At 42.7% G+C, this 21,614-nt stretch overlaps 3 protein-coding genes across 7 annotated transcripts in view; 2 read left to right on the top strand and 1 right to left on the bottom strand.

The window, feature by feature from the left end:
* On the top strand, positions 1-10,805 carry LOC116967226 (WW domain-binding protein 1-like). 2 transcript variants are annotated; one of them, XM_033013674.1, is made up of 4 exons: positions 1-192; positions 4,509-4,611; positions 5,835-5,996; positions 7,233-10,805. In XM_033013674.1, exons 1-4 carry the CDS (start codon positions 109-111, stop codon positions 7,826-7,828), a joined length of 945 nt encoding a protein of 314 aa, XP_032869565.1. In that variant the 5' UTR covers positions 1-108; the 3' UTR covers positions 7,829-10,805. The 2 variants fall into 2 exon arrangements, with proteins under 2 accessions (XP_032869565.1, XP_032869566.1); XM_033013675.1 differs by having other exon boundaries at positions 14-378.
* The window catches only part of polr3d (RNA polymerase III subunit D), a 27,177-nt gene continuing 14,284 nt past the window's right edge, over positions 8,722-21,614 (bottom strand). For 3 of the 4 annotated variants that reach the window (XM_033013664.1, XM_033013662.1, XM_033013663.1), the window contains exon 9: positions 21,230-21,542. In XM_033013664.1, coding sequence (XP_032869555.1) covers positions 21,423-21,542 — 120 coding nt within the window. In that variant the 3' untranslated portion in view covers positions 21,230-21,422. Of the gene's footprint in view, positions 9,491-21,229; positions 21,543-21,614 lie in introns of those variants that run through there. The other variant, XM_033013665.1, reaches the window with a different exon arrangement.
* Positions 19,170-20,329, top strand: LOC116967231 (profilin-2-like). The gene has a single exon (XM_033013692.1). It carries the CDS (start codon positions 19,417-19,419, stop codon positions 19,837-19,839), a length of 423 nt encoding a protein of 140 aa, XP_032869583.1. The 5' UTR covers positions 19,170-19,416; the 3' UTR covers positions 19,840-20,329.

A 21,614-nucleotide genomic window follows, 5' to 3' on the forward strand; every position in this document is an offset into this window, starting at 1 on the left:
AGGAGCGGGCGGGGGGCGGGAGCTGGGGGGTGATGGCGGTTAGGGCGGCGGAGGCGCGACGGGCAACGGGCAATAAATGAGCGCGGAGGGCGGCCGAGCGCCGGTGACATGGAGAAGATGATAGTCGGCTTCCTCCTCTTCATCTCCCCGGCTTTTCCAGTCGGCCCATCGCGGATGGAGCTGCAGGCTGAGGTACGGCGGCCCGGGACCGGACGCGAGGCCTACGGGAGGCTTCAGCAGGCGGGCTAGGCCGCGGGGGCGGCAGTGAATGGGAGAGGCGGGGAGGGAGCTCTACCCGGAGCCCCGGCTCCTCACTGGCCCAGGGTGCTTGGAAATTCCCAACTAAAGCTTGTCCCGAGGCCTGGAAGCGAGATGAGTGTATGTATGTATATGTGTGTGTATATTTGTATGTGTGTATATGTATATGTGTGTGTGTATATGTATGTATGTATATGTATGTGTGTATATATGTATATGTGTGTATGTGTATGTGTATATGTATGTGTGTATATATGTATGTATGTGTGTATATGTATGTGTGTATATATGTATGTATGTGTGTATATGTATGTGCGTGTATATATGTATGTATGTGTGTATGTATGTGCGTGTATATATGTATGTATGTGTGTATGTATGTGCGTGTATATGTATGTGCGTGTATGTATGTGCGTGTATGTATGTGCGTGTATGTATGTGCGTGTATGTATGCGTGTATATGTATGTGCGTGTATATGTATGTGTGTATATGTATGTGTGTATATGTATGTGCGTGTATATTGTATTGGATTGTATTGTGTGTGTATATGTGTGTGTGTATATGTATGTTCTGCTCGCTACTGCACAACCGCCAACAGCTGGGCTATTATGTGCAGGTTTGTGTATATGTATGTGTGTACATACATGTGTGCGTGTGTATATGTGTGTGTGTGTATATGCACTTTGTTCTTGTTTACTGTACTACATTTCCATATTCTGTTGTGCTGCTGCAAGTAAGAATTTCATTGTTCTATCTTGGACATATGACAATAAAACACTCTTGACTCTCTTGAGATGCTCAATCCCTGTGGGGGCAGCAGCCATTGGGTGTCAAAGTTATGGCATCTGCAAATGGTGCTGTTTCTTTACAGTGAGCAGTATCTTGTTTCTATGTGTAGGAGGGAACTGCAGTTGCTGGTTTACACCGATGATAGACTAAATAAACTCAGCAGGGCAGGCAGCATCTCAGCAGCGAAGGAATAGGTGTGGTCTGAAGAAATGTCACTCATTCCTTCTATCCAGAAATGTTGCACTGTCACAGGTGGGGCAGGGGGTGGTTGTAAGATTTGTTCCACTATTTATGCCAAAACTTGGTATTTCGAAGGAAAATATATTTATCCACTATATCAAGCACTGTGTCCATATGCCTCAGCAGGACACGGCAGGTCCTTTGCTATGGCAAGTTAAAAGGAGCCAAACTGCTGTATTAGCTCAATGGATCAGTCAGTATCTCTGGAGAACATGGACGGGTGACTTTTATTATGCAAGCCTGTATTTACTAAACTTTCATTATGTTACTGCATGATGCCAAGTTAAACAAATTTCTTCTCTGACACAAGGAGCAGCAGATGCCGGTTTATATTAAAAAACAAAACAAAATGCTGGGTAACTCAGTAGGTCAGGTGGCATTTTTGAAGGATGCGTGTAATCGCCCCTGCATGTAGCTCCTCCTTATCCCTCCTAAAAGTCTCTTAAATGCCCACATTGTATCTGGTTCCATCACTACTCCTGGCAGCATATTTCAGGAGCACATCATTCGTAAACAAAAAACTTGTCCTTTGCTCGCATCTGTTTAAACTTGCCCCCTTTTACCTAAAAACTATGCCCTCTGGTCTCTGACATTTCACAATTTCCTAATTGTTTATTTCGAAATTGTGACTTGAAATGTACTTTCATAAAGGAGAAAAGGTTTAATAGTGACGAGTACCAAGAAGGCTATTCTAGTATCAAATAGGATGAGGACTAGCGGGTGCAAGGGATGGTCACAGCCTGCGGCTTCCCCCACAATTTATACACCATTCTGGCTTGGAGGAATTTCTGCTACTTCCATTACGGCTGGGTCTGAATCCAGAACCTACCTAGCCAGTGGCACTGTGGGAGTGGCTTCACTGTGGGATGGCAGTGGTTCAAGAATGCAGCTGCCAAGTGCACTCAAGGGCAAGTTGAGTTGGACAATAAATACTGGCCTTGTCACCAATGCCTAAATTTTGAAAATCAATGGAACAAATGCACTTTAAAAGTATATGGCAGGCTAATGGGTCTTAAGAATTTTTCCACACACTGTTGTTTTTTAAATATAGCGGAACATCATAAGGAATTGGAAGGAGAATAACCCAACAAAATTAGATTTGGAACCGTGTAATAAACAGTGCAGAAAATTAGTGTCATTTTTAAGGTGTGTTTTTGAGGGGAGAAGGGATTCGGAGGGAATTGGCAAAATTAGGGTGTTGTCATTTAAAAGAACAGGGATGGTAGATCAATAGAAATTAGGAATACAGAAGAAGCTGATGGGGCAGATGCTGTGTTGTTTTTTCTCAGGTGCAGACTCTTGAATTACAGATCATAATTAGAGGATAAGATGGCAATTATTAAAGACAGATGATGATAAAGGGAATGTTCTCAACTTTTTTTTAATGTTTTTTTTTATTTAACCAAATGTTTGCAGGTTCTCTTTTCTTGCCTGATCCACAATGGAATTGAGTTGGGGCCTGAAGGAAATTGACAGATATGGAAGTTGAGTTACTGGTGAAGTTCCTGTTGACCCGTGGAGCAATCTTGATGGATAAATAGTTTGCTCCTGCCATTATGTATGTCTCTGAGATCTAAGACAGGAAAAGTGAGAACATTGCATTGGATCTCTGTTTCAACTTGGCACCAATCTAGCATTCCTATTCAGAATTGTTTTCAAGCTACTCTACTTGAAGCGTGTGTTTTCTTTTAATGCTGTCAGTGTACTGTTTCTCCTTAATTATACTTGATTATCTCTAATGGGCAGGCCAACTATTTGCATGCCTGATAGCAGACTCCTGAAATAGACATTTTATTCTGAGCTATGACACAGGAAGAAATGACCAGGTGGATGCAGCAAATGACGTGTAAATATTTTCCAAGTCGCCTTGCCGAAAGTCTCATTGCTACTGATCAGTGGATATACCCATCCCAATACTGCTTTAAATAGAAGAGCATTCAAGAAGGTGTTGAGAGCCTCAAAATAATTTGCTCTGAATGCACAGAAGCCGAACATAACTAGTGGAACAAATCTTACAACCACCTCTTGCCCCACCTGCGACAGTGCAACCCCATGGAACCAAGGGACTGATTGGCTGTTTCTTCGTTAAACAACCTATAAATGCTTGTTTGTTATGGTTATTGTTACCTGTAGATTAGGAGGACCTAGCATATGATTGAGAGTACTTGACATAAATGTATTTTCCTTCTGAATTGAAATCTGAGGAGTGGTGTGGTGTACCACTGGGCAGCCATCTTGTACAGGATCACTTAAGCTATATATAGAGCAGTGTTTGATGAACTTGTTGAAGTAATTTAATCACGGTTGTGATGCCGAGTAAATATCAGCCGAGCCCAGGGATAAAATTACTGCTCTGATCTTACGGATGTTTAGAAGTGTCTCGACCCGAAACGTCACTCATTCCTTCTCTCCAGGGATGTTGCATGTCCCGCTGAGTTACTCCAGCATTTTGTGTCTACCTTCTTTTTCAAGTCTGCCATCATTTCAGGCTTCTTTGAAGACCCTTCTTTAGACTCTTTTCTGAATACATTAAAGTGGAAACTACTTGGGTGGATTTGACCAGAGGTTTCCGTTCAGGTTTCCTCAGTGGGACAGGGGCTTTAGTCTTGCTGGTGTTTAGAGGGAAATGATTGAATAGTAAGAAAACAATCAGATTATCAATCTCTCCTGTACTCTTTCTTACTTGATTTTGTGACTGAGTGTTCTAAAGTCTTATGACTCTGAGTGATCAGAAATGGCTGTCTGATTTGGAAGAATGAGAATAGTGAAGCATCCGGGTCAAGGGAGCTCCTGAAAAACAATGAAGATCGACGTGTAATGGGTACTCTTGGAGGGAAAGTCATTGAGAGAAGAGAATGGAAGTGTTACATTGCTGGTAAAAAGGAGAACAGTGGTCCTGAATGCTGAGAGATATAAATGCATTCTTCTAACTTTTGCAACCACAAGAACATCCAGATTTGTAATGTTGAAATGGTTCTTCCAAAGGATCAAATACATTGTGACTTTGGTCAATAAAATGATGTATAAAGTTGTCAAAAGCTTCTATCCAACCTACAATTCCCAGAATTCCATCCAAGACTTAGTGACATTTGCATCTTCCTTGTTGCATTATAAAATATTCATTTGGTTTTGGTCAATTCTTTTAATTATTTGACTTTTTTCCAGGTTTTGTGTGTTGGATATATGTCGATGTGTATTGTGAACTGTTTTTATTCTTTAGGCCAAAGAGCTCTGCTTCGCAGTGAACAACGAGCCTTACTGGTGTGAAACGGGGTACTGCTGTGGCGAGACAGAATGTTGCACCTACTACTACGAACTGTGGTGTAAGTTTGTAAGATGAGCAACAGAATCCTGTTCTAACATTGCCTGCTTAATATTTCTCGGATGAGCAAAGTTAGGGAAGATCGCAGAACGTTAGCCCCATTTCAGGGCAAGGCATACAATACTTCAGTCAGTAGTTGTTGCACAGGTCACTTAAGTGAGTTATTGCTACCCCTGCACAGCGTTTAAGAAGGAACTGCAGATGCTGGAAAATCGAAGGTAGACAAAGGTGCTGGAGAAACTCAGCGGGCGCAGCAGCATCTAAGGAGCGAATGAAATGGGCAACGTTTCGGGCCGAAACGTTGCCCATTTCCTTCGCTCCTTAGATGCTGCTGCACCCGCTGAGTTTCTCCAGCACCTTTGTCTACCCCTGCACAGTGTTTCAGTTCCTTCACTCCATGCATCCAATGGAATGCTTTCTACATTTTGTATCCCTGCCATATGCCTCTGAGACAACCTTTATAACGAGAGGCAGTGCCATGTCCTGGATCAAATGGAGTAGCTGGGCATGTCTATATCGGAGTACTTTGTGTTTTTTATCTGGACTGACTTTAAGTAATACTGAGGGACCCATGCATTATTGGAGGTGCCATCTTTGAGATGATGTACTAAATCAAGACATATTTATTCCATTTTTAGATGGATCTTTCACAGTCCCATGGCATAACATAAATAAGTAATATTTTTAGGTTTTATAAATTTTGGTGATTTTAATTTATCGAAACCCTTGGCCAAGGCACTGTTACAGAATCTATGACATTTGTCTGTACCAGGACACATACCCTTTCACTGCTTCCTCCACCTCTCCATGGAGAGGTGACATCTCTAATAAACAGTGCTGCAATTGAACATTAACCCAGAATTTGCACTAAAGCCACAAGGGAGAACCTGATATCTTCAACCTACCTTGGGCAAAACCCTCTATCCATCATTTTGCCTTTTAATTTGGCCTCTTTGGTAAACTGGTCAAACGTACTATATTTGAACACCTGTATCCGCCAGTCTCAAGTGGCTTTCCAAACATTATTGAAGACAAATTGTGATTTGCCCTGTGAACATGCTGTATATGTATATCATGGTATGTGTTGCACCATTGGAGTTAAAAGTTCCAGCTGTACAAGTCAGAACTTGGTCTTTGCAGAACTGACTTAAATGATTCACACACTAGCTTGTGCAATTAAAATGCAACTCTAAATGCTGCCACCTTTTATTTAATTTCTTGCAGGGTTCTGGTTGGTCTGGACTATAATCATCATGCTTAGCTGTTGCTGTGCTTATCGCCACCGGCGGGTTAAACTCCGACTACAACAGGAGCAGCGACAGAGGGAGATCAGTTTGATGGCCTACCAGGGTGCCAGCACATACACAACACAACCACTGGATTTAAGTGAGCATACTACTTTTATTAAACCATTGCAGAGACACATTATTATGCAACAATGTAAGTGCTAAATCAATTAAAAACATTATATTGATAAAATAGAATATGCTGGAGTGCATAGGTTATCAATGTAAAAATGACCTGCTATAATTACAAAGGGTATTGGTCAGATCACACCTGGAGTAAGAGTACTTTTATATTCCTTTAAATTCTTTGTGAAGGAGCAACATTGGAGGTCATTGTTAGAAAGATCAGTGGGTAGATTCCTCGGGTAAAGGAGTAGTCTTATGAGGTGTTTGTAAGAATGAGGTGATATAACTGAAAGGAAGTAATCAAAGCAAACGACCACTGTTGCTGGCAATCTGAAACAAAGGTTGAGTGGGTTTGATAAAATATCTGATTGATTATATCCCCTCGTGGGGAAATTTACAACTGGGGGATATTAGCTCAAAATAACGGGTCATCCATTAACATTAGTGACGCGGAGAATTTCTACAGTGGTTTGAGAATTCTCTACCTCCAATCAGTTGGAGCTGAGAGAGACTGACTAGTTAATTATCTTATTAAATAGCAGAGTGGGATCTGTTGGCAGTGTCCAAAACAGCAGGTCTGTAACAAAAAGTGTAGTCATGTTTTTGGCATCACTTTAAGACTAAAGAGAAAGGTGCGGACTTGTGGAAATTGCTGTTTGTTTCTGAATGGAGAGCTGAAAGAATTGGTGGTTTTTTTTCTTGCTGCTGTTGTGCTGCACCTGCTACTGGTAGGTACTGAAATGATCCTTTGTTCTCCAATACTTAACTTTGAGTACAATTATGGTCATTACTGCAATAGTTTAATTTAGACACACAGCATGGAAACATGCCCTGCGGCCCACCAAGTCTATGCCGACCAATGATCATCCATACGCTGGTGTCTTGTCCTGCACACTAGGAACAATTTGCAGAAGCTAATTTACCTACAAATCTGCACGTCTTTGGAATGTGGGAGGAAGCCGAAGCACACGGAGAAAACGCACATGGTCACGGGGAGAACGTGTAAACTCCATACAGACAGCACCCATAGCTGGGTATTGAACCCGGATCTCTGGCGCAGTAAGGCAGCAGCTCTACTGCTGCGCCACTCTGCTGCCTCCACTGTGTTACCCCAAATATATATTTAACACATCCCATACTTAATTAAAATGACAAGACATGTGGCAACAGTGGCATTTCACTGGTTAATTCTTTGTTTTCCCCCATTTAGGGTTCTGGGCAAACTGTAAGCTTCCAGACTACGAAGAGGTGGCAGGCCACCCTCCAACACCCCCTCCCCCCTACACTGAATTACAACAGCAAAACGCACAAACCTCGAGCCAAGAAAATGCAGTTGTGGAGAGTCTGCCTGTGCTGCCGGAGTCTGCAGCACCAGTGCAAGAGGATGAACCAACAATGCAGGAAGTGGAGTCCAGCTCATCTGCTTGCCAACAGGAAGAGGAGCATGATGCTTCTGACGACAGCTCTTCCAGTGAGCGGGAAAACGGGGATATCATTCAAAATGAGGAATCTGCTGATTTTAAGACCTTGGAGATGGATTCCCATTTGTGTGATGAAGGGGAAATGAAAGAAGATAACTCCTCGCGGCAGAGACGGATCACTGGAGACTCTGGCATCGAGGTGTGTGTCTGCCAAATGGACGAGGACCCTTACCATGAGGAAGTGGGGCTGATGGATGGTGGTGCCCAAGGGTGTTGTGAACCCCAGTCATCCTGCAACTCGCAAGTCTTCAAACAGGCTCAAAACATGCAGCCGAAACAATGTTCTACAAAAGAACCAGAGGAAAAGAACAGTGATATAGCGTAAATGTGCCAATGTTACTGGTACTCAAGTTGAACAGATGGTGCAATCTATGACTGCTGACTGTTAAGCATTAATTCTGGGCTTGCAACATGATCCATAAGGCGCCCCAAGTAAATCAGGTGAAACATGCAGTCTATAGACACAGTTTGTGATTTGTGCAGGATTTCACAATTGGATGGCCTGCAAATAGTCCAGATTTCATGGTGGCATTTAAAAAAAAATGTGGTAGCAATATAATGCGTTGATAATTTTCAAACCTTTGTCATTGGAGGTTTGTTTTGCCATTTAAAGCAAACTCACTCCATTTTTTGTTTTAAATTTTGTAATGGTGGCTAGGGGGTGGGAGCTTTCTCTAACCCCTCAGTACATTTAGAGTGGGAATTGGATCTTTTGGCCAGACCTCTTCCATTGCTGTTGTGTATTTTTTGGGATGTGCAAGAGTTTCTCAGGCTACTTTAACTAAAGGTATCACTGATCTTCCTCCTTGCAGTGTGCATGTCGCTTCCTATAGAGTTCTGGGCATAAGGCCTGCCTAGAATTGGCTGTGGTGAGCCTGTGCCCTGTGGTGCAGCAAGTTGACTGGTTTACTGCCATAACCCAACAGTTTTTCATCGCTTGAATGAATAATAATTTATTAAAAGATGAATATGTTGGATTGCCACATGTTGCCCATCTGAAACTCTCCTGCCCCTGGTTATTCCTTTAAACAGAAGGCTTAGTTTTAATAACAAGGTGTTTAGACTGCACTAATGCATTGCACATTTAAATACGTTTACTTTTGAGTTTAATTTTAGATTTGCATTAAGTATATTTCTGTGGTACTTTGGTATAAGGTTAACTAAACAAAAAAAACCTTTTACCATTTGAATGTTGATGTGCTAAAAGATATACCAAACTTTTTTTTTTCATACTAGGTATAGCATCTCCATTTAAAAAAAAAAAAAAGCCAAACTTGAGGCAATCAGTTGTGGGGTAGTAGTGCAGGTTGTATCAGAAGGAAGGAAGTGTTAGATGTTCACTGTGTTTTGCAGGTATTCTGCCGATTGATGCATAACCTGTGACACTGGGATTCCAGCGACTCGTGGTGTTTAATATTTGCATCCAAATTATGGAAAGTATGCAGTAGTTATGTTCCCAATTCTTCTCTCTGGGCTAAGAACATTTTGGACTATATAGCAATTGAAATACTGCCAGGTACAGGAATGTTTCTGCAGGGGAGCAACTAAAGATGTTAATCATTGACAATGTTAATACATTGGCTCCAGTGTGTTGTTTCTCCCATTGACAATGTAGGCAATAACCCTGTTCAGCCTTTGGATAGTTATAACTAAGTCGAGTAGGTACAGCATTGTGTAGGAATGTACAACCTTAAGTACTTCAATTTACTTATTCCACTTTGGAGGGTGGAAGGCGTCCAGTATATCGAGTTAGGACTTGATTGCATTGAAATAAAATAAAAGCATTTCAAGACCTTTAAGCAAAAATAGAATTTTCCTAAAAATTAGAATCTGTAAACTTTCAATTATGTAATACTGCAATTTGGAAATATTCTTTGTGGATTCTGCCAGTCCTGTATTCTGTTCCTCCTTCCATTTATAACGAAAAGCCAATCTGAGTGACTAAAATGCTGCTAAACAGACACGATGGAAAGGTAAAAAGGAAGTTAAGTTGAATAAAACAAAATCATGTTTTTAAAAAAAAGTTCAACCAACCATAAATGCACAAGATTAAATCTGTGTTCAGCTTTATTACTGATGACTTGGTCTTTTGTTTATCAAATTATCAATAGAAGGAAGGACATAAGAATAATTGATGCCTTGCAAGGAATTGAAATGTTTTGAAAAGGCAAGAGGATCCAGGGAGGCACTGATGGTGAGTTTAAAATAAATCATCAAATTAGATGTTGATTATAGCGCAATAAAATGAGCAAGGAGTGGAGCACGTCATTTCAGTTGCACTCTGAACACAATAAATTATTGGTTGACACGTTGCAGTCTGTGTCAAAATTGAAAAGCCGTATCTGCAATAGGTATTTAATAATGAAATCCAGCCCTGATGGAAACCTTTTTGTTCAGTGGGTAATTAAAGTGGGTAAAATTTGCACTTGCAGCTTATGCATAACTACTCAGTTTTAGACTCCAATTCTGTGGGAGGTGAGAAAGCAGCGTTCTCTGAACTGACCTGCCAATGAATGACATTGAAAGCAGTCGGAGACTGTTTGAATTGTACGGCAGGCCCTTCAGCCCACCTGATCTGTGCTGACCATGTTTGGTGAAATATGAAGTGAAACAAAATGTAGCCATTACATGAAACAGAACTTGGGAGTTTAAGTAATCCAACCTGGTTGCCAGTTTTGTGGATGTGAACAGCTATTTAAAATAAAAATTAAAAATTAAAAAAAAATCTCTTTTGAACAAGTGACGTCTTGAGGCCTTTGCATCTTGGTATTTATAAAAGATGGGGATATGAGTTAACAAAACTAAACGGGTTTCCATAATTGGCTCGGGAGAACTTCAAAGGCTGGTCAGATGGGAGAAATGGCACATTGAGGCCATATTGTTATTAAGGAGGAAAAAAAATGATGGTAAAAAATTCTTTTGGGTAAAGAATTCAATAATACAATGAAGGATTGAAAGGGACAGTTGTAATTTCAAGGTTTTGACCATTCACACCTGAGCAAAATAGAAATAATTCGCCTGAACTTGGAGAGCAGACGATACAGGCAATTGAACGATTCTATCAATGACTTTTTATGTAAAGAATTGGTAGTTCTTTTAATTATTATTTTAAAGGGAGGTCATTTTTGCAGTCATGGGGTACTGTTATATTTTGATGCCTTTTTAATATGAAACATTTTAATTTTGTAATTTGATAGGGACACTGATAGAAATGCATGTTCTATGATGTGATTCATTGTACTCTGAATTACAGTGCTGAAGTCTTTTATATATTAAATAAATGAAAACTTTCTTTGCTGCTACTTGCAATTATGAATTGAGTTTTTTTTATCACATTAGGATTTGATGACAAACAGTCCATTCTGATTCTGGGTGTAGTTATGAAACCAGTGAAAAATATGTTGTGATGTGTAGGATGAACATCACAATCTTAGGGGTGGCACAGCTGGGTTTGATCCTGACCTTGGGTGCTGTCTATGTGGAGTTTGCATGGCTGCATGGTGCTCTGGTTTCCTCCCACATCCGAAAGACTTGCAGGTTTGTAGGTTAATTGGCAATGCGTAATAATCGTCCCTAGTGTGTAGGGAGTGGATGAGAGAATGGGATAACATGGAACCAATGTGAATGTATGATCTCTGAACAAGTCATTGGGTATTTTTAAGGCATAGATTAGTTCTTGATTAGTAAGGCTGTCGAGGGTTGCAGGGTGAAGGCAGGAGAATGGGGTTGAGAGAAAGATCTGTGATAGAATGACGGAGTTGATTCAAATGGCCTAAGTGTGCTCCTATGACTTGTGGTCAGCATGGACTCATGTGGGCCAAAGGGCCGTATCTCGAAACGAAACTAAAATCAGAATCAACATTGTAAAGAAATATAGCAAAGCTGAGATCAAAGTGGGATAACATAGAACTAGTGTGAACAGGTGATCAAGGGTCGGCAAGGGATTGATAGGCTGAAGGCTTTGCTTTATGCTGTGTCACTAAACTAAAATCAATTCCGATTCAATCATCCATGCATCACGTCCTTCTGCCTTGTGGCTGACCCACTTATCCCAAACCTCTGGCCACAAAACTGGCAGAGCAGAGCTGTTATTTTCCCAGAACACTGGGTTAAAAAAATATATATATATTTGCAAATCAAACACCCAAGTTGGTGCCATGAATCTTTATTGTCGGAGGGCAGTGGGGCACTTTAACAAAGGACTCTTGTAGACGGTAAATGTCAGGCCAGTTGTCTTGTGCTTCAGTGAGAAAGTTAATGATGAGTTGGAATTCTGCATCCAAATGTGCATATGCAAGCATTATCAGGGTTTTACTGTCACTAATGCCTGGCTTTGGCCTTTATTTCACTTTATTAATTTTGATTTTCCAAGTCTCTTGCCTTTTGGAATAGGGGCTTTTCGCCTTGCCTCCTCCACCAATGTGTTAGCACAGCTGAAATCTGTCGCAATATCATCACTGGTTACTGCATTCACAAGGTAATATCGTACAGATTTGTTACACAAACCCACATAATAAGATAATAACACTGACCCCTGGAGAAGATGCTGTGTGAAGAATAACACCTTGCATCTACTCCACATTTTGTATTCCTTCACCAGGTGGACATCTGTCAATTTAATCCCATTACCTTTAATTTTATTAAGTTATCTTATGATGTGGTAATTTGTCAAATGCCTTTTGAAGTCCAGACACAGATCCAAAGAAATTGATTACATTAGTTAAATATAATTTACTCTCAACAAATCCCAGCTGACTTTTATTAGCGGAGGCACAAGAGACTGCAGATGCTGGAATCTTGAGTAAAATGCAAAGTTCTGGAGGAACTTGGCAGGTCCAACAGCATCTGCCAAGGAAATGGACAAATGACGATTCTGAAGAAGTTTCCTGCTCTGAAATATCGCCTGTTCAATTCCTTCCTCAGATGCCACCTAACCAGCACTTTGCTTCACTTATTAGCCCTTGCGCTCCCTGCCAAACCCCCCCCCCCCATCTCTCCATACCAATTCTCTTTTCCTTGCACTATTTCTCTCAAGGTCATAAATGATGGGAGCAAAATTAGGCCATTCAGCCCATTGAATCTACTCTACCATTCAATCCTGGCTGATCTATCTCTCCCTCCTATCCCCATTCTCCTGCCTTCTCCCCATAACATTTGACACCTGTACTAATCAAGAATCTGTCTCTGCCTTAAAAATATCCATTCCCTTGGCCTCCAAAATGGCAAAGAATTCCACAGATTCATCACTAACAAAAATAAATTCCTCCTCGTATTCCTAAAGGAATGTCCTTTACTTCTGAGGCTATGACCTCTGGTCCTAGACTCTCCCACTAGTGGAAACATCCTCTCGTCATCCACTCCATCCAAGCCTTTCACTATGCAGTAAATTTCAATGAGGTGTCCCCTCATCCTTCTAAACTCCAGTGAGTACAGGCCCAGTACTTTCGAACGCTCATCATATGTTAACCCACTCATTCCTGGGATAATTCTTGTAAACCTCCTGGTCCCTCTCCAGAGCCAGCACACGCTAGGATATGGGGCCCAAAATTGCTCACAATCTTTAAGTTTCCTCAATGTTAATTATCTGCCTCTCCCTTGACATTGTAACATTAGTAAACCTCCATTCCTCTGGCACTACCCTTGTAGCCAAAGACAATTATGGTTGGACACCATTCCACTTTCCACATTCCTTGGCATCCTCGAATACATTCCACTCCAACAAGCCACTCTGTCAGAATTCTAGGTTGTTAAGTAATGTAGGTCTTCGAGAACTGCCGGTCTCAACTATGTTTCTCTTCCTGGAAAATTACATCATGTGACAGACCATTTGCAGCCTTGCTTGTGAACATCAACCCAAGTTGAAACGTGAATCCTGTAAAAATATCATAAAGAAGCTTTCTTTCACCTTGTAATTTTGCTCGACTTAGAAACATAGAAAATAGGTGCAGGAGTAGGCCATTCGGCCCTACGAGCCTGCACCACCATTCAATATGATCATGGCTGATCATGATTTTGAGCTGCCTCACCTCGTGTGTTGCTGAAACTCTTATTCATACCCTTGTTACATCAGGACCTGGCTCTTCCAGAGCACTGCTGGCTCCTCTCCATGCATCTACCCTGTCAAGTTGAGGTCTTGCTGAACTACTGCCACTATCCCAACTAACACCAAGTTCCAACCATCCCTGTTCTTGCTGAAGTACACGGTCTCCCAGATAGGCAAGTCCTTAATTTTAAAGATCTAATCTGTGTTTTAAAATCTCGCTATCCTTTTCTCCCCTCCCTATCTCTATCCTCCTGCCAAGAGCTAAATAACTCCCCTTTGCTTTGAAGAAGGTCACAAGAATGGCAGGTCCCCTGGTGTGGAATGTGAGGTGGTGAATTTGTGATTGATGATCCTGCAGATGTAGAAGGGATCTAGCCTGCTCTGGAGCCTGGCATGGTCAAGGACAGAGTCATGTTGATCAGCTTCTTGAAGTCCTTCTTCTAGTGGGTATTGCTTCTGCTCATTCATGCCAACACAACCAAATTTTAGAGTTGCAGCATTTTTTGTCATAAAATCATAGTCGGAGTATGGTCTGTGGATATCTTGATTATAATCAGCTGACTGGATAGCATGCAACAAAATGCTTTTCACTGTACATGTGACAATAAACAAAACATTAAATGCAGCATGGAAACGGGTCCTTCAGTCCACCATTGCATACATTGACCATCAAGCGCCTATTTTTAAGACTCATCCTATCCAGCCAATTTTGTTCCCCCAACATCTCCCAGATTTTATCCCCTCACCCACACACTTGGAAATTTACAGTAGCCAATTAACCTGGGATTTAGAATGAAACCAGAGCACCCTGAGGAAACCCACACGGTCACAAGGAGAACATGCAAATTCCACACATTCATCGGCCAAGTTTGGATTGGATCTGTGTCTCTGGAGCTGAGGCAGCTGCTCTACCTGCTGCACCATCGAGCTGCCCTTGTGATGTTTGTGAGCACGTTCCTGCAATTTGTTAATTTCATCTCACTTTTCCTATCCTACTCTAATGCATGTTTTCATCCATTTAGTTCTAATAGTTTACACCAGGTTTGTTGGCTCTGGATATATAAATACATTGTGTGTTTGGTATTATGCTTCTAAATTCTACTTTTGTGCTGAGGTCTCACTGATCCATCCATCCACTCAGTGTGTGGTTCTGGTTGCCCAGCTATAGCAAGGATGTCATTCAGATGGAATGAATGCAGAAGAGATTCAACAAGATATTTTGTGAGCTTGTGTTATTAGAAGCAGATGCATAGGCTGGGACATTTTTCCTTGGAGTGTAGGAGGCTGAGGGGTGACCTTAGTTTGTACAAGATCATTGCCGGATGGATACAGTGAATGCTCACTGTCTTTTACCGAGACAGAGGATTCTAAAACTAGAGGGCACAGCCTTAAGGTGAGTAGGGAGAGATTTAAGAAGGACCTCAGGGCAACTTTATCCACTCGGAGGCTAGTCCATATCTGAAATAATCTGCCAGAAGAAGCTACAAAAGCGGATACAATTATGACTCTTAAAAGACATTGAGAGTTGCTTGGATATTAAGGGTTTCTAAGGGAGGATGGGTCTTGACCCAAAACTTCACCCATTCCTTCTCTCCACAGATGCTGCCTGTCCTGCAGTTACTCCAGCTTTTTGTGTCTATCTTTTTAAAGGCTATGGGCCAAATGACACGCCTAATATGCCAACCTAGTTGGTGTGAACAAGGTGGGCTGAAGGGCCTGTTTCTGTGTTGTATAACACGGACTCTACTTGTACTGCATCCTCAGTACTTTGAATGTAGCTGCTATAGCGATGATGATTCATGCTCTTGACTCCTCATGTCTCTCTCACATCATTTTGAATTCTGATCACTGTGTTCAAAGGGTCCTTTGACTTCCTCGTGCAGTATGTACACTGGTCATTAATAATTCCCAGAATTTCTGAGAGGTGCAGATTAATCAAAAGCAGCCACCAATTTGATTGCCTATGTGAGCAAGCAACAAGGAAGGAAGCATATTTCATGTTGTCCACATGGATTTTTATAAAGCTTTTGATGAGTTCTTACATGTCCAGCTGGTGAGGTGAGTAAAAGCTTGTGGGATTTGATGTGAAAATGGTAAATTGGATTAAATATTGGCTGTGTCAGGAAGGAAAGATTAGGTTCTGATGAAGCTTTGAACTATTGGTGGTGGAGGTTTCTCATTGAGGGAAAAATCTAGAAACTAAAAAGACACGACTAGTGCAGGCTAGCAAAATGGGTAATGACAACGAGGGATTTGATGAAGGGATCAAGCATTTCAACATTAGAAGGCACCTCCCATTGTGATCACAGCAGGAATTTGGGCCCGAGCTGCAGGGAGGGACTGGGAAGGACTTTATTCCTTGAAGTGCAGGAGGTCGAGGGACGATCTAATAGAGGTGTACAAAATCATGAGGAGAATAGACAGGGTGAATGAACAGAGGCTTTTACCCAGAGCAGGGAAATCAAAAATCAAAGGACATAGGTTTGATGTGAGGGGGGAGGGGGGGCGGGGGGGGGGGAAGACTCAATAGGAACATGAAGGACAAGTTTTTCACACAGGTGTTGGGTATACGAACCAGCTGCCTGAGAAAGTTGAACTAGGTACGCTGATGTTTTAAAGACATTAGGACAGGTACAAGGATAGGAAAGCTTTAGCATATGGGTAAATGCATATGCTCTATGACTGACTAAAGTTGTTGAGCCAAAACATCATGCAACATTTGCTATGGATTATTTTTATTGCTGCAAATTGAAATTAATGGCTCATTTGGATTATACACATTTAAAAGATGTGCTTGGGAATTAAGCATTCCACGATTTGACTTTAGATGCATCAACAGTTACATTTGCCTTCCTTGCAAGAGGACGTGAGTGTAGGAATAGAAATGCCTTGTACAAATTATAGGGCCCTGTTGAGACCATATTTGGAATACTGTGTGTAGGTCTGGTCACTCCAAGGAGAGTACACTTGTGATAGAGGATTGCAAAAGTCATTGGTTGATCTCTGGGATGGCAGGCTTGTTGTACAGGAGGAGATTGAGCAACCCTGGTGTATACAGCCTAGAGTACTGTCTAAGTCAGTGGTTCCCAACCTTATTTAGTTCATGGCCCCCTTGGGCTCTTTAATTTTTCTGTGGCCCCCGCTGAAATTATTAGCGGAAAAAAAGTGAACCCCTTCATTGAACCCGTGGCCCCTAAATCCCCAAATTTTTCTGTGGCCCCCCTGAAATTTGCCATGGCCCCAGGTTGGGAATCACGGGTCTAAGTCACCTTTATCATAATAATAATAATAATATATCTTTTATTGTCATTGCACGTCAGTGCAACGAGATTTAGTATGCAGCTCCAACCGATGAAAAAGAGAAGTAAAATAAATAAATAAGTTGTGTGTCGTGGCCATCCGAGGGACAGTCCAGGGGGGATGGGGAGCACTCATTAGGGCCGGTTCAGAGCCGTTATAGCTCTTGGAATAAAGCTGTTTCTGAGTCTGGAGGTTCGGGCGTAGAAGGCCTTGTAACGTCTGCCGGAGGGAAGTAGTTCGAACAGACCGTTACAGGGGTGTGATGAGTCTTTATGGATGCTGACGGCCTTCCTGAGGCACCGTGTGTGGTAGAGGCCCTCCAAGGCTGGTAGCTCTGTCCCAATGATCCTCTGCGCTCTGTGGACGACGCGCTTAAGAGCTCTCCACTCCGCCTCCGTGCAGCTGAGATACCACACAGAGATGCCATACGTTAATATGCTCTCTGTGGTGCAGCGGTAGAACTTTGTCAGCAGCTGTTGGGGCAGACCAGTCTTTTTTAATGTCCTCAGAAAGAACAGTCGTTGCTGTGCCTTCTTGACCAGCGCAGTGGTGTTGGTGGACCATGTGAGGTCCTCTGAAATGTGAGTGCCCAGAAACTTAAAGCTGGACACTCTCTCCACACTTTCCCCGTAAATGGAGATTGGGACGTATTCACCATTATGGGACCTCCTGAAGTCAATAATCAGCTCCTTGGTCTTGGAGGTGTTTAGTGACAAGTTGTTACGTGTGCACCAGTCCGCCAGGTTCTGCACCTCCGCCCTGTATTTTGTTTCATCACCGTTGGTGATCAGCCCAATCACTGTTGTGTCGTCTGCAAACTTCACGATGGTGTTGGTGTCGAATGCAGGAACACAGTCGTGAGTGAAGAGGGAGTTGAGCATGGGGCTTAGTACACAGCCCTGTGGTGTGCCGGTGCTCAGGGTGATAGTGGAGGACAGGTGCGGGCCCAGTCTCACTGCCTGCGGTCGCTCCGTCAGAAAGTTCAGGATCCAATCGCATATCGGCGAGCTGAGGCCTAGCTGGTGGAGTTTGGTGGTGAGCTTGGTGGGGATGACCGTATTGAATGCAGAGCTATAGTCAACGAAGAGCATCCTCACGTACGTGCCCTGTCTGTCCAGGTGAGTCAGGACAGTGTGAAGAGCCAGAGAGGATGGCATCCTCTGTTGATCTATTTGCCCCGTATGCAAATTGATGAGAGTCCAGTGAGGCAGGGATGCTGGATTTGATATGGGAGAGGACCAGCCTTTCGAAGCACTTCATTGGGATTGGAGTTAGGGCAACCGGGCGGTAGTCGTTCAGGTTGGTGACTTTGGACTTTTTCGGCACCGGCACTATGGTGGCTGTTTTCAGGCACTTGGGGACCGTTGCCAGAGATAGAGATAGATTGAAGATTCTCGTGAATACCTCCGCCAGCTGTACAGCACAGTCCTTTAGTACCCTTCCCTGTACTCCATCCGGGCCTGCAGCCTTGCGTGGATTGATCCTACGCAGAGCGCACTGTACCTCCTGAGTGCTCAGTGTTAAGGCCTGTCCCTCCACCATGGCCGGGGTTATTCCACTCCTGGTGGTGTTGCCAGTTTCGAACCGGGCAAAGAAGGTGTTCAGTTCGTTGGCCAGTGTGATATCACTGTGGGGGCAGGCGGGGCTGCTCTTGTAGTCAGTGATGTCCCTGACACCTTGCCACATGCTTTATCATTGGGATAAAGGTGTATATTGGGATAAAGCCTGCAACAATACTGAGAGCTAAATTCTACATTCTATCTCCCCCTTTGCTCTCAATTATACTTGAGTTTGTCCTGATACTATTGATGTATAGTATAGTATTAACTGTTAGGATATCATACACAACAAAGTTTTTCACTGTACCTCAGTATATGTGACAAAAACAAACCTGAACCCATGCATGAGAGAGAATGCACTAAACAGTTTGATGCACAACTAACTGTTGAAGGGTTTGACGTTTGCCATAACTGGGAAATGGAGGAGATGGAATGAAAAGGATCGACTGTGATAGGGTGGAGCCCCAATATAATAGATAACACACATTGCTGTTGACAAAGTGAGGATGGTGAGGACTTGATACTGGCAAATATATATAGATAGATAGAAAGAGAGATAGATAGAGAGAGAGAGAGAGATAGATAGATAGATAGATAGATAGATAGATAGATAGATAGATAGATAGATAGATAGATAGATAGATAGATAGATAGATAGATAGATAGATAGATAGATAGATAGATAGATAGATAGATAGATAGATAGATAGATAGATAGATAGATAGATAGATAGATAGATAGATTGATTATAGATATCTGGTGGGGAAGATAGCCTGACGAAACCATTATTGATTGAGGGGAAGGGTTCAACATTTAGCATGATGTCATAAAAGCCCTGCATTGTCCCTGCCCCCTCATTATGACACAAACAGTTCAAAATAATTTGGCCTCTAGTTTCAAGAGCCTTATCCTGCGCCCATGCTAACCTTCAAACCCAACGGCAGGTATTGGCTACTCCACACAGCAGCTCCCACTCTGATCAACTTCTAACCCCACCTCACCTCACCACAATGCTGGGCTGGGAAGACTACGTGCGGAGTTTACTTGCCGATGGGTTGTGCCAGGACGCTGCCGTCTTAGCCTGTTCCTGCCCCAGGCTGCTGGCCGCCAAAGAGGACGGCCTGTTCAAGCAAATGAGCTCAAAGGAAATCGGGAACATCATGAGCAACGAGCGGAAGACCTTCCAGGTCAAGGGGTTCACCATCGGTGGCAAGAAGTGTTTCGTCATCCGCGACAACTTCCAGCTGGACGGCGATTACACCATGGACGTCAGGATGAAAAGGAGGGACGGTAACAACCCCTGCAACAGCATCGCCATCGCTCGGTCGACAAAAGTGGTCATTATGATCATGGGCAAGAGAGGTGTCCATGGAGGAACACTCAATAAAAAGGCCTTCCAGATGGCGACCTACATACGAAGATCTGGCTGTTAGAAGAAGCATCGGTTACTGCCGTTACAACCGGATAATTTCATGAACGCAACTGGATTTCCAGGCGTTAGCTCAAAATGCTTTGACATCTCCCTATAAGCAGCTCCAACTATTCATTGTGTGACCAGACATATTGCTGCCTGTGCTTATAGTGGCACTCATATTCTTGATATATACTTATGGAAATTATTTAAAAATCTATGTGTTGTGCTCTTATTGCAGAAGTGAGTTTGCTGTGTGAATGGAACAGGTATGTCAATCACATTTCTCCAATAAAGATCAAAATCTTAGATGTTTCACTGTTTTTAAGACGTTTGATGCTCAAAAGATAAGTGCACAATTGTATAAGCAACATCTAGGATTCAGAGTAAACGTACAAGGGGCCAATGGCAACATTTGGCACAAAGTATCCCGTTGCAAACTAAGGTAATGTAGCTGCCTCACTGCTCCAGAGATCTGGGTTCAATCCTGACCTGTCTGGATGGAGTTTGCATGCGAATGCACGGAAACTGCAGTATTTAGCTCTTCAGTTATAAATTACCTAGGGTTTGGAGGGTGGTTTTTAAGCTGCATGTAGGTTCGGTGAACAGCCATGGGCTAGTCCGGTCTCTACAGGTACAAGTGGTAAAAACTAGATGAGTGCTACAAGTAAAATGTCAAGCACCACTCCCAACTCATTCAGATTCACTGCGGGTTTGTTAATATTACAATTTCTATGTACATATTTAAAAAAAGATTGGTCTGTTAAGTGGTCTCTGGAATAAAAAGACATCCAATTCAATTAAGTACTCAAATATATTCCACTTCTGGGAAACAAGTTACACCTTTTGTTGAAAATATTTAAAGCATATTTAAATAATTCATACAATTCCAAATTATTCAGCAGTCCAGGCAACACCCCACATAGGGGCAATAATCAATGTAAATGCTGACTGCTGCATCGGGTCAGACGATGCACCCATATCTCCTGCCCCAAACACCCCTCACCATCGCTGTCAGAGAAAGAAGGCAAGGTCTTGGACTGATGGTACGATCCAGTTAAAGGATTCATTCATCTGTCCCTGGCAATGTGGACCGAGAAAGTGAAACAGTGCAAATGTAAAGACAGAGCTCAGTAGCACAGAGAAACGCCATTCTCCAGGATGCTTTAGCCCGGCTGGTATCCTGCACCACCTCACTTCCATTGGCATTACTGGCCATTTAACCACAGTGTGACTGTCATCCCACATCACTCACATGGTTGTGACATGAACCAAGAGTGAGCTACAATTAATTCTCATCTTGCACATTACAATCCAGAAGTAGGTAGACAAAAATGCTGGAGAAACTCAGCGGGTGCGGCAACATCTATGGAGCGAAGGAAATAGGCAACGTTTCGGGCCGAAACCCCCTGAGTTTCTCCAGCACTTTTGTCTACCTTCGATTCTCCAGCATCGGCAGTTCCTTCTTGAACACAATCCAGAAGTAACTTTCGCGCCCGTCTCCTTCAAGGCTTCGCCGAGCCCTCTAACAATCTCCAGTCGGAGACACGACACGGAACGCAAGCTGCCAACTTGTCTTTTCTCGTGCAAGGTCTTCATTTCCTGCTACTGTCTTTGCTCAAGGAGCGCCTCAAAGTCCGGGGAACAGACCAGCTTGTGCTTGATGTGCCCCAACACTGTCATCTCTCCTGTCCTGTTCTCTCCAATTCCAATGGAAACCAGCTCCTGAAACAACAGAGACATCAATTGAGTAGAGCAGAATCAGCATGACGTTCCGTAACGTCAGAGTTATCTTCA

This window comes from Amblyraja radiata, chromosome 39, assembly GCF_010909765.2.
Source record: "Amblyraja radiata isolate CabotCenter1 chromosome 39, sAmbRad1.1.pri, whole genome shotgun sequence".
NCBI classification, from domain to species: Eukaryota; Metazoa; Chordata; class Chondrichthyes; order Rajiformes; family Rajidae; genus Amblyraja; species Amblyraja radiata.